The 15,024-nt window shown below is 36.6% G+C and overlaps 3 protein-coding genes across 3 annotated transcripts in view; 1 reads left to right on the forward strand and 2 right to left on the reverse strand.

Annotated features, from left to right (window-relative positions):
- Nucleotides 1-1,572: 1,572 nt before the first annotated feature.
- Nucleotides 1,573-5,020, reverse strand: LOC107474533 (uncharacterized). Its single transcript, XM_016094159.3, has 3 exons — nt 4,673-5,020; nt 3,576-3,684; nt 1,573-2,007 (listed from the first exon to the last, which is right to left on the reverse strand). Exons 2-3 carry the CDS (start codon nt 3,667-3,669, stop codon nt 1,787-1,789), a joined length of 315 nt encoding a protein of 104 aa, XP_015949645.1. The 5' UTR covers nt 3,670-3,684; nt 4,673-5,020; the 3' UTR covers nt 1,573-1,786.
- LOC107474538 (uncharacterized) lies at nt 4,764-8,814 on the forward strand. Its single transcript, XM_052257837.1, has 4 exons — nt 4,764-4,850; nt 5,980-6,412; nt 6,899-7,891; nt 7,991-8,814. Exons 1-4 carry the CDS (start codon nt 4,764-4,766, stop codon nt 8,812-8,814), a joined length of 2,337 nt encoding a protein of 778 aa, XP_052113797.1.
- A 5,367-nt stretch (nt 8,815-14,181) lies between these two features.
- LOC107474537 (uncharacterized) overlaps nt 14,182-15,024 on the reverse strand; it is a 2,976-nt gene continuing 2,133 nt past the window's right edge. Inside the window, exon 3 of the mRNA XM_016094162.1 lies at nt 14,182-14,333. Within this exon, the coding sequence (XP_015949648.1) occupies nt 14,182-14,333 (152 nt within the window). The remainder of the gene's footprint in view (nt 14,334-15,024) is intronic.

The following is a 15,024-nucleotide window of genomic DNA, read 5'->3' on the forward strand; positions in this document are numbered from 1 at the left end:
GATCAAAGATGATTATGTGAGAGGCGGAGGATGGTGGTGGAAGTGCTTGTTATGCTATAGGCCGAAAGGCCGTAATTGTTAATGAAACGGCTGGTTATGGATTTAACCGTGAGCCGGGTGGCTGGTTATGGATTTAACCGTGAGTCGGATGGCTAGATTATTGTCGTGTTACGGCAGAGCCATGATTATGGCCAAGTATAATGCATATATATGCTGTTGAATGAATTGTGAATGTTGCACTTCCATTATCGGAGATGAGAGTTTTTTTGGGAGAAAGCAGTGGCTAGCCACACCACGTTCTCCAGGTTGAGACTTGAAGCTCTTTTGACCCTATGTCGTCAGGGTGGTCGGGCAATGTGAAAGCTTCGGATGAGCTCACCCCCATAAATATTCACTAGTGAGGGTGATGGATATGGATCATGATTATGATCAAGTTTATATTGAGTATAACTCGAGTTGGGGAGACATGACAGAGGGACAGTCCAATGGTTAGCTGCCAGGACTTGTCGGGTTGGCTCTATAACCGACAGATGATATCATCAGCCACTAGGGACAGACATTCATCATATGCATACTATATGAATTGTTTGAGATTGCCTAATTGACTGCATATTACTTGCTAATTGTCTAAATGCCTTATTTGTTCCTATTTGTATATTTCTTGTTTGATATAACTGTGTTTGCTACATTATACTCCTGCTGGTGGTTGGGAGGTTTGAAGGAATTGGAAAGGGAAGTATTAGTTAGACTGAAGAATCTTTAGTCAAATGCCCTTATATGGTTTAGCTTGTTTATAAGCTTTGATATTATCTGGAGGAAGTTCTAAGATTGCCTTTGGCTTTCCTCTATTATTATGTATTATATATGTGGAAGCTGTTACCATGCTGGAGACCTCTGGTTCTCACCCATGCGGATTTTGTGGTTTTCAGAAGCAGGACGTGAAGTTTCTCGCTGAGGCCTGCTGGAGACTTCTGAATTAGCGAAGATCCTTTGTTCTTGGGGACTCTTTTTTAGTTTATATGTTTTGCTTAGATACTTTTATCTCCATTAAATAATACAAATTATGATGACTCCTCTTATAAGAGATTTTAGAAAATAGGTTTTATGCATTTGTGTCCCTTTGTGTTTTCCTTGGATTTCCTATTTTATTTACTCGTATATATACATATGTTGCTATGCTCGGACCGGTTATCTTCGCAACTGGCTTTTGAGTCTTGATATTCCCGTTTTTGATACTCCTTTGTATATATATAATCTCGCGCTGGCTTATCCTTATTCGTTTCGTTATCGTTCGAAGTGTTGCGCTTCCGAGTTGCGATTTTTGTTTACCTCCTTTTTCTAAAAAGACTCCTAGTTATAATCAATCATTCATATTACTATACGTACTAAATTTTTATTTTAGAAGTCGTAATGTAATACCTTGCCATCTCTGAATTATGACTTAAGCAAGACTCTGTATGGTGGAGTGTTACAGTGGGCCGTAGTTTTAAAAAAATTATATTCACGTAATGTTATTACGAGTAAAAATACTAGTTATAAAAAATTTTATAACCAAGAAATAACAATTGTCAATACCCTGGGCAATGGAGCGGCAAATTGATTAGTAGATACATAAAATACCGTCAGAATAAAACAGATTTTGCACAACATGGATCATATGCAAACTTCATAACTAAGTTATGATCAAGCATGCACAATTCGGGACCTTCACCCTTCATCCCCTTCTCCCCTATCCTTCCTAAGAAGAACAGTACAACAAAGAGGGCTAACTGCCTAAGCACACAGTCTATTGTTCTTTCTTCTGAGACTCAGAAGATTGCGGAGCATTGGTTGTAGGCTGCTTCATACTAGCCTTGGCCTCAGCGAGAAATTTGGGATCTGGCTCGTGTTTTTCGGCAGGTTCCTTCATCGCCAAGTATATGTAAAATGCTATGACTACATTAACTGATATAACCGCAAGAAATCCACTCACTAGTGTCACAGAGTAAGGGGACAAATTGTCTGCTCCTGATACACAAAGGGAACAAGGTAATCTAGTTTTACATCTTACACATTTTATTATGGGACACTACTCTACATTGCATTCAAGAAACATTAAATGAAATTAACAAGAAAACCAATGAGATCCATTCCCACAAGGCAAGGGAAAAGGAACACAATAAATAACACAAACAGATCTTTATATTTGATGAGTCTTGGAATGGAAACATTTAGATAACAGTTCAGATAAACGAGTAAATATATAGCAAGAGTCGAGGGTTCTGTTCTGAGAATTAAGTTGATATGGTCAGCTTTTGAAGCACGGAAAGATGTTGATAAAATACAATTTCAAATGTGCTTAACAATACAACAATAGCAACAACAAAGCCTTATCCATTATCCCACTAGGTGGGGTTTGCTAGAACAAAGGATGCAATAATGCCACCTAGAAAAAAAAACGGGGAATAAGCCCTCTGATAATTCATTCTCTCATTCTTTGGTTATTATAAATGTGGCTTTCTTGGTTACTCAGCATCGTATGAAATAACACATTAAAATGGATTAGTTGTTTCTTGTATGATTGTTGGTCTATATGTCAAACATAAATAAGAAACAAGAAAGCATCTAACTTGCACTTTAAAATTGCAATGACTATTACATATTTCCAATTTGCAGATACCACTAAAAATTGAAGGCAATGAGAAAAATCAACTGCCACTGACTACAAATTTTGAATGCCTTTAAAAAGGCAAATTCCAACTTAATGCATTGTTTAAGACGCAATAACATTTCCCTTCGAGTTCATGAGTTATCATAACCAACCTCTTTATCAGGCCGACAATTAAAAAGAAGGGTAAAGTATTATTTTGGTCCCTAAATTTAGGTCGGATCTTAATTTAGTCCTTAACGTTTCAAATGTCAAATTTCAGTCCCAAAAACTCAAACGTCCTATTTCAATCCCAAAAAAATTTTAAGCAGTTTCAATGTTGCCCCACCATTAAATTTGACACAAACAATTTACATATTGAAGAGCCAATAGCATTCAATTTCAATATGTAAGTGAAATTGATCCACTAATGATCACTAATATAAAAGTTTTTCTTTTAATTTTGAAGCATTGATGATTAATTGTTAGAATTTGGAGTTTTGTACAAAAAGAAAATTGAAGAGAAGAAGTGTTACAAGAAGGCTTTGATTTTTCTAACACATGGAAGAAGATATGACTTAGTAACGTTATTAATGTCCACATCACTCATTCCGTTAACTATTAGTGTCAAATTTAATGATAGAACAACATTGAACCTGTTTGAAACTTTTGGGGATAGAAATAGGTCGTTTGAAACGTTAAGGAGCAAATTAGGATTTGGCCTAAACATTGAGGACCAAAATAGTACTTTACCCTAAAAAGAAAAAAACTCTTCAACAAAAAAACATAAAACAAGTAAAAAAAAAGGGTTTACTTGAAAATGATATACATCCATTCTCTTAAACAAATGTAAGATAATGAAACTATCAAGCAAAACCAACAACCCCTTGGAAGAAAAGAGAAATCAGTAAAGAAACAACTAAAAATGCTTAAAACTATGAAAACTTACCAGGAAACAGATTATTGTTAAAACCATATAGAATTGCAACAGGGACAACCCACATGAACATTGAAGCAATGAAAAACTTCTGAATCACACTCATTGTTGCTTTTGGTCCCTAACGAAGCAGAAAAAGAAAAAATAAAGTAAAAAGAAGAAAAAGAAGATATTAAACCAAGATGCAAAAGTGCTTTAAATTTCAATTTCCCAACAAAATTCATCAACAGAGTTGCAAATTTTGAATCAGAAAGGACATACCCAATATATGATATTCTTTATCTAAGATACATTCCATGTTCTTTACAGAGTTACCTTGTGCTGATTTTTCTTCACGAACATTAGTAGCCCTTATTCCGGAAAGAAGCCTCTGTAAGGTTTGTTTAAGATTTACTTCTTTCTTTCTTCCTTCTAAGTTTTATCCTCTTTTCCATTTCATTTTTCTTTTAAAGAAAACGAGTAATACTAAGTTATAAACTTTTTTCAACCAACATAAGCCAACTTTTCAAAATTATTTTGTCTATCTCAAATTCTAGGCTCAAAATCATAAACTTTTAACCTTAAATCCTAAACTTTAAACCTAAATACTAAAATTGGCTAATGTTGGCTGACTAAAAGTTTGTTCCTATATTTTCTCAATAAGAATACATAGCCATTGATAATACACAAGGTAAATCACATAACCTTTGACTGCTAAATCACAAGAACAAAAAGAGCTCCATCCTAACCAAGTGTACATCCAAGGTAGAACAATAATCAAAATTCATAAGACCAGAGAATTGCAATGGGCAGAGACCCCCAAATCCATGGCAGAAGCATTAGAACCACCTATCTCATACCATAACATTCAAAGGATAGAACAACAAAATTTAAGAAAAGCACAGCCTCCAAAGCACACATTATAGAGCCAAAACAGCACCCACACTCCAGCCAAAAAACAGTTATTCTACAGTATACTTCTTATTAATTAAGATATGATTAAGAATTTTGTAATAAAAAATATGGTACAATGATATAATTAAATGAAAACCTAGCTGGAAAAAATAAGAAAAAAATGGAATAAGAAAACACAAATCCAAATAAAGAGAAGAAAGGAGAAGGAGGAAAACCTGCAATTAATGGTGGCGGCGACGGCACTGATGGGTGACGGAGGCAGGACGCTCGTGCTGCAGCAGATTCGAACCACGCACAACGCAGGAGATGGCGAGCAGATCTGGCGGAAAAGAGGAAGCAGAGGAGCAAGTCATCGGCGTTGGAGGCGACAGCAGAAGCGCCGACGGAGGCTTAGTGAAAGAGGGTTAGAGTTCGCATGGTTTGTGCTGCTAAAGGGTGCGAGTTAAGGGGCGTATGTCGATGAAGATCCGAGTAGAGGGTGGCAGGTTACGGAGTCTGATTTTGTGAAGTGAGAGGTAAAATATCGAACAGCAAAAATTAACAACTCCAGAAGTTTAACCGGATAGAGTTGTGTTTAACTAAAAGTCTAAAATACTCAAAAAATTAAATGTTGTAAATAAATAAAATGAAAAGATGGAATAGATATGAAATACAGAGGTGAAAATAAAAAATTTTAATATTAATATTTTTTACTATATATTATTATAGTTGAGATTTTGTAGGCTCAATTTTTTCGTTATGGAGGGCATGTGTGTGCTATGCTTGGATATGGAGTTAGGGGGGACTATACATATATGTGGGACAGATTTTTGTCAGTTTGAGATGAAGGAACTCGGACCGTGCGAGTTCTTTGGATTTGAAAATTTTATAAATAAATCGCACGGTCCGATTTGTTTGGCAACCGGATAGAACTTCAAGTACAAGGAATCGGACCCAACGAGTTGACATCTTAGGAATGGGTATGAAAATCGCACGGTCCGAGTTCTTAGCTGAGAGTATGAATTGGTGATCAATGAACTCGGACCCTCCGTTTTGTGGCAAGGAAACAAAGAAATCGGATGGTCCAAGTTCGGTCTTAGAAATTTTTTTTTTCGGTTCAAGTTAACCTAGTCGTAGGGTTCGAGTTCCTCAAAGGTTGTGATATAAAAGGGTGAAGTGAACTGGTAGGTGGGACAGTAGTTGGGTCTTCCTTCTTCTTCAACGGCTGCGACTTCCTTCTTCTTCAAAACTCTCTCTTTTTTTTTTCAGTTTTGATTTTGATAATGTAGTATCTAAGACTAAGCTTATGTTTCTTTTATGGTGAGTGGAAAAAATGAGTGACAGAGTAGTGCTAAAATTATTTTATTTTGGTCAGATTTTGTTAGAAACGGCTGAAGGAGTAAAATTTATTTGTGAAAGCCCAGTAGATATTGTTATTCCTTTTATTATCTCATTTGAGGAGCTAAAAGGAGTAATCTGTGAAAAAATTGGTTTTGAGAGGGCAAGAAATATATCATGTATTCTATACAGATATCCCATACAGGTGTTTGGTGGATTCGTACAGTATCAATCAATTCTATACAGATATCCCATACAGGTGTTTGGTGGATTCGTCCAGTATCAAACCAAATATGTGACAGACGAAGCGAGCATGCAGGAGAGGTTTTCAATGTATATTGAAAATCGGTCTCAGATCTCGTTCATCGAGTTGTATGTTGAGTTTGAACAATCTGAGGCTGACCGGAATATTCTACAGGAAGATTATAATAGTGACAGTGAAGAAGACTTCGAAAGCAACTATGAATTTGTTGTTCCCGATGGTGATGAAGATCAAGGTGAGAGAACCATGTGCCCAGATGTGACAGAAGTGGCAAATGCACTTGCAAACGAAGTGCCGTTTGAGGAGCCGTCATTCATGCGAGTTTTAGACTTGGAAGCCATGCATGTTCCTGAATTTCCGGAATATATGACTGCAGGTACGTAATCGTGGTATAACTGTTTTTGTAGTTAGTCATTGATTGAGTTATGAAGATTTTACCCTTTTTTTAGCATTATTTAATCATGCGTTCTGTGTCGTAGTTGTCAGGATCTAACCGGTCCTCGACCCGTTAAGGAATTTATTTTTTTCTTTTATATGCTTCATGTGTTTATTAGGAAATAATATTTATGTTGTATAAGATATGGTTGTAGCAAATTGCATGAGTTTGTAACAATTATCGGCACAGCTTCGATCTATTGTACGGTTCAAATGGCATGAACCGGACAAGACCGGCACGGTTCGTTTGGTTTTCCGATCGAACCGGCCAGTCCGGTTCGGTCTGGTTTTTTACATTTGCTGCTGATGTGCTTATGTTGTTTAGTGTGATATCATAAAATGTTGAACGTTTTTTATTTAAAGCATACTGGTTTTATCCATTTGCTGCGTATTAATGAAATTTATCTCATGGCATTTGTCCTAGCAGAAATTCCTATGGTCGCAGACGATGAATTCGTCGTTGGGATGGAGTTCAGTTCCAGGGAAGCTGTTATTAAGGCGGTTAAGGAGTATACCATACGACGAAGCGTAGACTACCGGGTATATGAGTCTGAGCCGTTGACGTTTTATGCCAAGTGTACACAGTATGGGTCAGGGTGTGATTGGCTTACCAGGGTTGGCTTGATCAGTAGGAAGTACTGTTGGGTTATAAGGAGGTATAATGGTAGCCACACCTGTACCACAGCCACCATTTCACAGGATCATTCGAAACTGGACTCTATCACAATTGCAGAAGCAATAAAGCCACTGGTTGAAGTTGACCCCTCCTTAAAGGTAAAATCGGTAATAGCAGAAGTGCAATCGAAATTCAACTACACCGTCAGTTACCGGAAAGCATGGTTGGCTAAGCAGAGGGCAATAGAAAAAATATTTGGAGGTTGGGAAGCATCGTATGAAGCCTTGCCTATATGGTTTGAGGCCATGTGTCACAAGGAGCCATCAGCTGTTGTCCATTTTGAGACTATGCCTGCATATCAAGGCGATGACTTGGTGGGTGATATTCGGCTACTGCATCGTGTATTCTGGAGTTATTACCCTTATATTAGGGCATTCAGACATTGTAAGCCAATTGTCCAGGTGGATGGTACTCACTTGTACGGAAAGTATAAGGGTTGTCTGCTTGTGGCAGTTTCCCAGGATGGAAACAATAATATCATTCCGATTGCGTTTGCTATTGTTGAGGGAGAGACTTCTGATGCATGGCATTTTTTCCTAAGTAACCTCCGTCAACATGTTGTTACTCGGGATGGAGTGGGTCTAATATCTGACAGGCACGAGTCCATCAATGCAGCTGTCGAACGAAGTAACGGAGCTTGGTCACCTCCTAGAGCTTTTCATATGTTTTGCATCAGGCATATAGAGTCGAACTTTCTGAGAAAATTCAAGGCACCTTACCTACAAAAATTGGTCGTTAACATCGGTAAACATTTACTAAATTTAAGCAAATTATTAATAGATGTGCCTTAAATAAATCTGTTGATTTTAATTACTTTGCTTTCTATATGCTTTGATCTGCTAGGATATTCGAGGACGTTGCGGGAGTACGAAGTGCGTTACCAGCGTTTAAGGGATCGCGGCGAGGCATATACAAACTGGTTAGACCGAATTCCTCGCGAACAGTACGCACTGGCCTTTGATGGCGGGTACCGATGGGGTCACATGACGACGAATCTAGTGGAGTGCATCAACCCAGTTTTGAAGGGTGCCCGCAATCTTCCCATTACTGCTCTTGTGAAGGCAACATTCTACAGGCTAAATGAGTTGTTCACCCGTAAAAGAGCGGATGCGGAAGCCCGGATCAATGCTGGCCATGTGTTTTCTGAGATAGTGACATCGAAGTTGCATGCAAACCAACTTGCATCAGGAAACATACAGGTTAGTTACTTTGACCACCAGAATGAGGTCTTTGAGGTTCGTGAGATGCCAAGTGGGCTAGAGTTTGCAGTTGATCTACGTAGCCTTCGATGTGACTTTGGTGAGTTCCAGGTGGACCGGATCCCCTGTCGACATGTGTTCGCATGTTGTGCCAACCAGCGACTTGATTGGCGACTTTATGTTCATGATGTGTATAAGATGGATCAAGTGCGACGGGTGTACCGAGCACGGTTTAGGCCACTAGGTAATCCCACTACATGGCCTGCTTACAACGGACCTCGGTTCATACCGAATCCGTACATGCGACGGGTGTCAAAAGGTCGCCCCAGGATGACGCGTTTTCTGAATGAGATGGACACGAGGATGTTACGTCGTCCTAGGCGATGTACTATATGTGGTGCTGAGGGACATAGTCGAAGCAGATGCCGTCAGTCTGTTGGTTCAAATACCAACAGAGAAGCCCCCTAGGTTCACAGTTTTAATATGATATTGTATAATAAAACCTGACTGAGCAAATTGAGGTAACATGACTTGCTATATGTAACCTTATAATTAATAACACTCTAGTATTATGACATATCTGTAGCATTATATAATATGATGGTTAGTACATCAATTGATAAATATCTGTAGTATCATATTAAGGTTTTAAGAGACATTATTACATGCTCTAGATGACTAAAACATCAATAATGTCCAACACATATAAAGTACTCTATATAAGGTCCAACACATACAAATAAGTCTAAATGATAAAATATTTTCATCATTACATAATGTCTAACCAATACAAATAACTCTAAACATTACATAAAGTCATCAATACATAATGTCTAACAAATACATATAACTACATAATGTCTAACAAATACATATAACTCATAATATTACATAAAGTCATCAATACATAAAGTTTAACAAATACAAATAACTCTAAACAAAAGGAAAGAACTATTTTCTCATTTTTCACTTTACATCCTTCACAAGGTTCTTGCATTTCTTGGCCGCTTTTTTGAATACAGAAGGGGTGAAACGATTAGCACTCCGACGTGGCGGATCAATCCTCAGATTGTAACCTTTGACGTTGTCATCTGGACTGCGTGCCTGACCTGTAAACAATTTTGAATAAACAAGTATGTGCAGCACATTACATATTCAAATACCAACATAAATATCACAAATCAATAAGAAAAATCCAATAAGATATGCCATTTATGCAAAGAAAGTAAATAAGTCATGGAACTGTGTAAAGCAAAATAGTAAACATAATACCATCGTTGCGAGATTCTTCGTCCTCATCGAACTCTTCAATTTCATCGTCGTCGTCATCGCTCTCTTCATTCGGGTTATCTACTAGATACGCATCGGTTTCTTGTTCGAGTGCGTTAGTATCTTCCTCAATGAGTCCCATATTACATCGGTTAGGATTTTGACTATTCAGAACACCTCGTCCACCCTCACTCCTACTAGAGTCAACAGATACAAAGCCTCCAGAAGTAACGGATGAGGTATGGCCTGGATACCTTGCATCCAACGAATACCTGCCAGGCATGAACTCAGGCTGATCGCCATATTGTGAATGTGCTCCATCTGCAGACATGAACCCGAGCAACTGCCTAAAAGAAGTTCCATCACCTATTTCAAACTGTGACATACCCCAATATTGTTGCTGTACTGGAAATGATGGGGTGAACTGTGTCTGAGGTAGATACTGGGTTGAGGCTTGAGGTTGTTCTTGTGGAGGCGGAATTGGGGGTGATATATGTTGCTCCTGCTCTTCATTGTCCTCATCCATATCCTGACTACCCTCATCGGTATCTTCATTACCCTCATCCATATCCTCATTGCCCACATCCAGATCCTGGTTACCTTCATCATTCTCTTCACCCGCAAGATTCGACAAGGCTAAGCGGTCCCCATATTTTGATCGGTACCAGTTCAGGTAGGTGTCCAACGGATGCTGTGAAGGCATGGGAAGTTCAGAGAGAACGTAGTGATACCGATTGGTCCAATGCATTACCCAATTTGAATGAGTCGGTGTCGTGGCCCAGTTAAGATTTTTAGGTCCAGTCAGAATCTCTCCATGAGCCTTATCCAAATTCTGTTCCTGAGAAGGTACTCCCTGAACGAAACCGAACTGTCGCCTTAACCTATCCGTGGCATGCCACTCGATACATTCAAACGACACCAATGGAACTGTCGCACTCCAGATAACCGATTGCATGTATATTTTAGCAGGAATTATATTCGGATCCACACGATCCACAGCATAGGCAACCCAGACAAACTGAAAAAATAAAGAAAACTCATGATTACAACCCACAATACATAACTCTAACACAATGACTGATAGTTTTGTCGAAGCCCAATATTCCCAAAAGTAATGCTTCTTTAATTAAAACACACCTGGCCTTCCTGAAGTTCATCAAAGGCCTTCCTAAAGTGAGCTAGCTTCAGATATCTATATCGTCGGTCACCACGCTCCCAGTTACGCCACCTAATACGATGTCCTCAATTAGCTCAACTGAATCTTAAATATCAAGAAATGGATACATTGTAACATAATATTACCTGTTTGCTAGTGGAAAACTGCGGGGTTCTCTAGGAAGCGGCGATAGATATGGCAATCGGATCCAAGCCCAACCCAGCAGCAGTGTTAGTGGACCATCTATTTCCTTACAGTTATAACGAGATGCCCTGCACAACGCCCTGTAAAGGTGTGCTAGGCATGCCGAACCCCAACTATATTGTCCAATATTGACAAAATCACGAAGCAAGGGTAGAAATTTCCAGTGCACACCTGCCCCAGACTTATCCCCAAACAGTATCGTCCCAATCAGCAACATAATGTGACACCTCACATACCTAGTAATTAATGACAATCTAATATTATAACATATCTGTAGCATTATATAATACGATGGTTAATACATTAAATGAAAAATATCTAATGTAGCATATTAGGCTATTATGAGACAATATTACATAGTCCACATGGATAATACATAAATTACTTCATCAACATAATATGAGGCCTCACATACCTCTGTATACTGATTTCATCATTCAATTCTAAATTCTCTTTTAGATTCCGGAGCCATGTCAGTTTTATGCAGCTTGATCTACAGTCCTCTCTACGAGGTGCAATCCCAAATTGAAGCAGACACTCCGCCTCCATGGCTTCAAAACTACTCATTGTCATCCCTGTGATTGGAAGACCATCTGTGGGAAGACCAAGTATTAGAGCCACATCTTCAAGAGTCACGGAACATTCACCAATGGGAAGGTGAAACGTATGTGTGTTTGGGTGCCAACGTTCGATTAGAGCATTTACCAATGCTTTCTGACACTGAACTATCCCAATCTGAGACACATGATAGAACCCAGTAATTCGTAAATGCTTCTCCACCCTATCGTTGTACCGATCCGGAGGAACTGGGTGGTTACATGTCAACATTCTTAATTTCTACAAAAAAACATAACAAATAACTAGTCATATAATTAACAGTTACTAACTTACCATCATCAATCATTTCAGTAAATCCTTATATAACTAATTCTTTTAACTTCTAAAATTATTTAATTAATTCTTAAAATTATTAATAATTAAAAAAAAGTCATGACCTATACATTTATTTATTCTTAACGAATATTCTCAACAATATTGCAACAATTTAAATATTATCTAACACTAATTACTCATTTGTGAAGCACATTTTTTCCTCAATAATAAAAAATATTAACAATCAGTATATGCCATCATCAACAATTCTACAAAATATTAACATTCATATTCTAAAAACTATAAACATTGTCATAATTAAAAAAATAGCATGGCTTAATTAAAATAATCCTATTAATCATTAAACATTAACATTTTTCTCAGTCACAATACCAATAACAATAACATTAACATTTAAATTCTTCTCTAACAGTTATACTTACTTTTTTAAATAAATATTTAAATATGATTAATTAACTAAAACATATAATTATACTAAAAATTAATAAAAATTTTAAAAAAATTAACATTCTCTACTGAATAAGAGATCTATTTACTTCTTCTTTTATACCTACCGAAATCTTTTCATCATTAATAATGATAATGTTTTCTTATTAATAATAATATTTCTTATTAAAAATCTGCAAAAAAAATTTTAAAAAATTTAAGAAATATTGAAATATTAGTCATAATCCATCTATTTTTTTATTTATCAACTGCATTTTTTACCAACAATCACCATCAGAATAATTAAATTCTTAATATTAATAATTATAAATATAAATAAATTTTTAAAACTTAAAAATGATTAAAAAATACTTACATAATCAGGATCACTGAGATAATGAATAATATGAAGCTCACATCGATCAACATCTTTAATTTTATATTTTTTGGGCATGATTGCTTCTCTTCCACCATGCAAAGATGAGCTTCAGAAATGAAGAAGAATGTTTGAGAGTGAACTGTGTGTGCAGCTTTCGTTTTCGGATGGTGAGAGAAGAGCAAATGGGTTTCTTTATTCAAAGAGGGGCACCGTTCGGGGGAAAACGAGAGAGCGACGCGTGTTAAGTGCAAGTAGGAACTCGGACCGTGCGATTGGCTTCTTCAGAAATCGGACAGTCCGTGAGCTTCTTCAACTCGGAGGGTCCGAGTTCGAAAGTTGCTATAGGGGATTGCATGGAACTCGGACGGTGCGAGTTTGGTTTAGAACTCGGAGGGTCCGAGTTGTTCCCTCCTGACACCACCATTTTGTGTAGCACTCCCCTCCCCCATATCAGCGCACTTCACTAGCTTAGGTTCCATATGTAAATTAAAAATCGGATTTTATATCACGCTTTTATTAATATAATCATTTATTACATGGACATATATTCTTTATGAGAGCACAAGCCACAAGTAGAATTTTAACACAAAATTCTGATTGTCGAGGTGTGGAGGGATCTAAAGCGAAGACATTAAAAAGAAAAGATATTGTTTTGTTATTTATGTCACTTTCTCTTTTTCGTGTGGGAGAGAGAAGAGTGTATTTCTCAATGATGTGAAAAGAGAAGTATTTAATTTTGCTATGGGAGCTATAAATTGGTGTTTTTGATTTGTTTTATTTTTTTTCCAAACAATCACAAATCGGACGGTCTGATCTGTGATTTTGAAAATAAAAAAATTTTAATGTTGAAATCGGACCGTCCGATTTTTATTTTAAAAAATAAAAAAATACAAAAATACAAAACGGACCTGCAATTTGTAGTTTTTTTTAAACAAATCGGACCCTCCGATTTGTAGTTTATTTTTTTTCAAACAAATCGGACCGTCCGATTTGAATAAAACACCATATAAAAAAACACCTAATCTTCCAATAACAATGTATTACACATATATTTAACCAATATAAAAAAATTAGTCTATTTATCTTGTTGACTTGTATTTGAAATTTAGTAGGAAGTAATTTTAAACGCACATTTAATTAAATAATATTTAAGGTTGTGACAATCGAATTAATTATCGAACATATCAAGTAATTGATTCAATAATTTAATCGGAATCTAACGTAGTTGACCGATTTAATTAAATATAGAATAAAATTATAAAAAAATTTAATATATAATTTTAAATATTTAAGTTTAATAATCTTTAAACTAATAAAATTTAAAATTTGACAATTTTACACAATAAATTATTCATAATTTATCATTAAAGTTCATAAACAATTCCAAATATTAAAGTTTATAATTAAAGAAAATCAAAACGCACATAAATGACAAATATAAAATATTTTACAAAAAAAAAAACAACATTGAACAAACAATATTTCAACTAAATAAAGACACTACTCATTAAAAGTCATAATCATCATTAAGTGTTCCGATGTCTCCATCATAAACAGGTAATCCAAAGCTACCATCTTCAAAAGTACCACCAAAAGAAGTATTTAAGGATTCAATCACAACATCAGGCATATTCACTTCAACTTCCATGTCTCCTCCATCTAATAAAACAAGGAAAAAACTCAATAAAAAATCAATATTAAAGACATATATCTTTATAAAATGAAACAAAGTTCACTACGTCACTGATGAGCGGATAATTTGTACGCTTTTTGGCATTGTTTTTAGTATGTTTTTAGTATGATCTAGTTAGTTTTTAGTATATTTTTATTAGTTTTTAGTTAAAATTCACTTTTCTAGACTTTACTATGAGTTTGTGTATTTTTCTGTGATTTCAGGTATTTTCTGGCTGAAATTGAGGGATCTGAGCAAAAATCTGATTCAGAGACTAAAAAGGACTGCAGATGCTGTTGGATTCTGACCTCCCTACACTCAAAGTGGATTTTCTGGAGCTACAGAAGTCCAATTGGCGCGCTCTCAACGGCGTTGGAAAGTAGACATCCTGGGCTTTCCAGCAATATATGATAGTCCATACTTTGCCCAAGATTTGATGGCCCAAACCGGCGTTCAAAGTCACCCTCAGAAATCCCAGCGTTAAATGCCGGAACTGGCACCAAAATGGGAGTTAAACGCCCAAACTGGCATGAAAGCTGGCGTTTAACTCCAAGAAGAGTCTCTACACGAAAATGCTTCAATGCTCAGCCCAAGCACACACCAATTGGGCCCGGAAGTGGATTTTTATGTCATTTACTCATCTCTGTACACCCTAGGCTACTAGTTTTCTATAAGTAA

Source organism: Arachis duranensis, chromosome 2, assembly GCF_000817695.3.
Source record: "Arachis duranensis cultivar V14167 chromosome 2, aradu.V14167.gnm2.J7QH, whole genome shotgun sequence".
NCBI lineage: Eukaryota > Viridiplantae > Streptophyta > Magnoliopsida > Fabales > Fabaceae > Arachis > Arachis duranensis.

Coding starts and splice junctions, on each gene's coding strand:
- LOC107474533 (XM_016094159.3), bottom strand. CDS start 3,669: ATGAGTGTGATTCAGAAGTTTTTCATTGCTTCAATGTTCATGTGGGTT. Junction 2,008..3,575: donor TAACAATAATCTGTTTCCTG/GTAAGTTTTCAT, acceptor TTTGTGTATCAG/GAGCAGACAATTTGTCCCCT.
- LOC107474538 (XM_052257837.1), top strand. CDS start 4,764: ATGGCGAGCAGATCTGGCGGAAAAGAGGAAGCAGAGGAGCAAGTCATC. Junction 4,851..5,979: donor GAAGCGCCGACGGAGGCTTA/GTGAAAGAGGGT, acceptor TATCCCATACAG/GTGTTTGGTGGATTCGTACA. Junction 7,892..7,990: donor AAAATTGGTCGTTAACATCG/GTAAACATTTAC, acceptor TTGATCTGCTAG/GATATTCGAGGACGTTGCGG.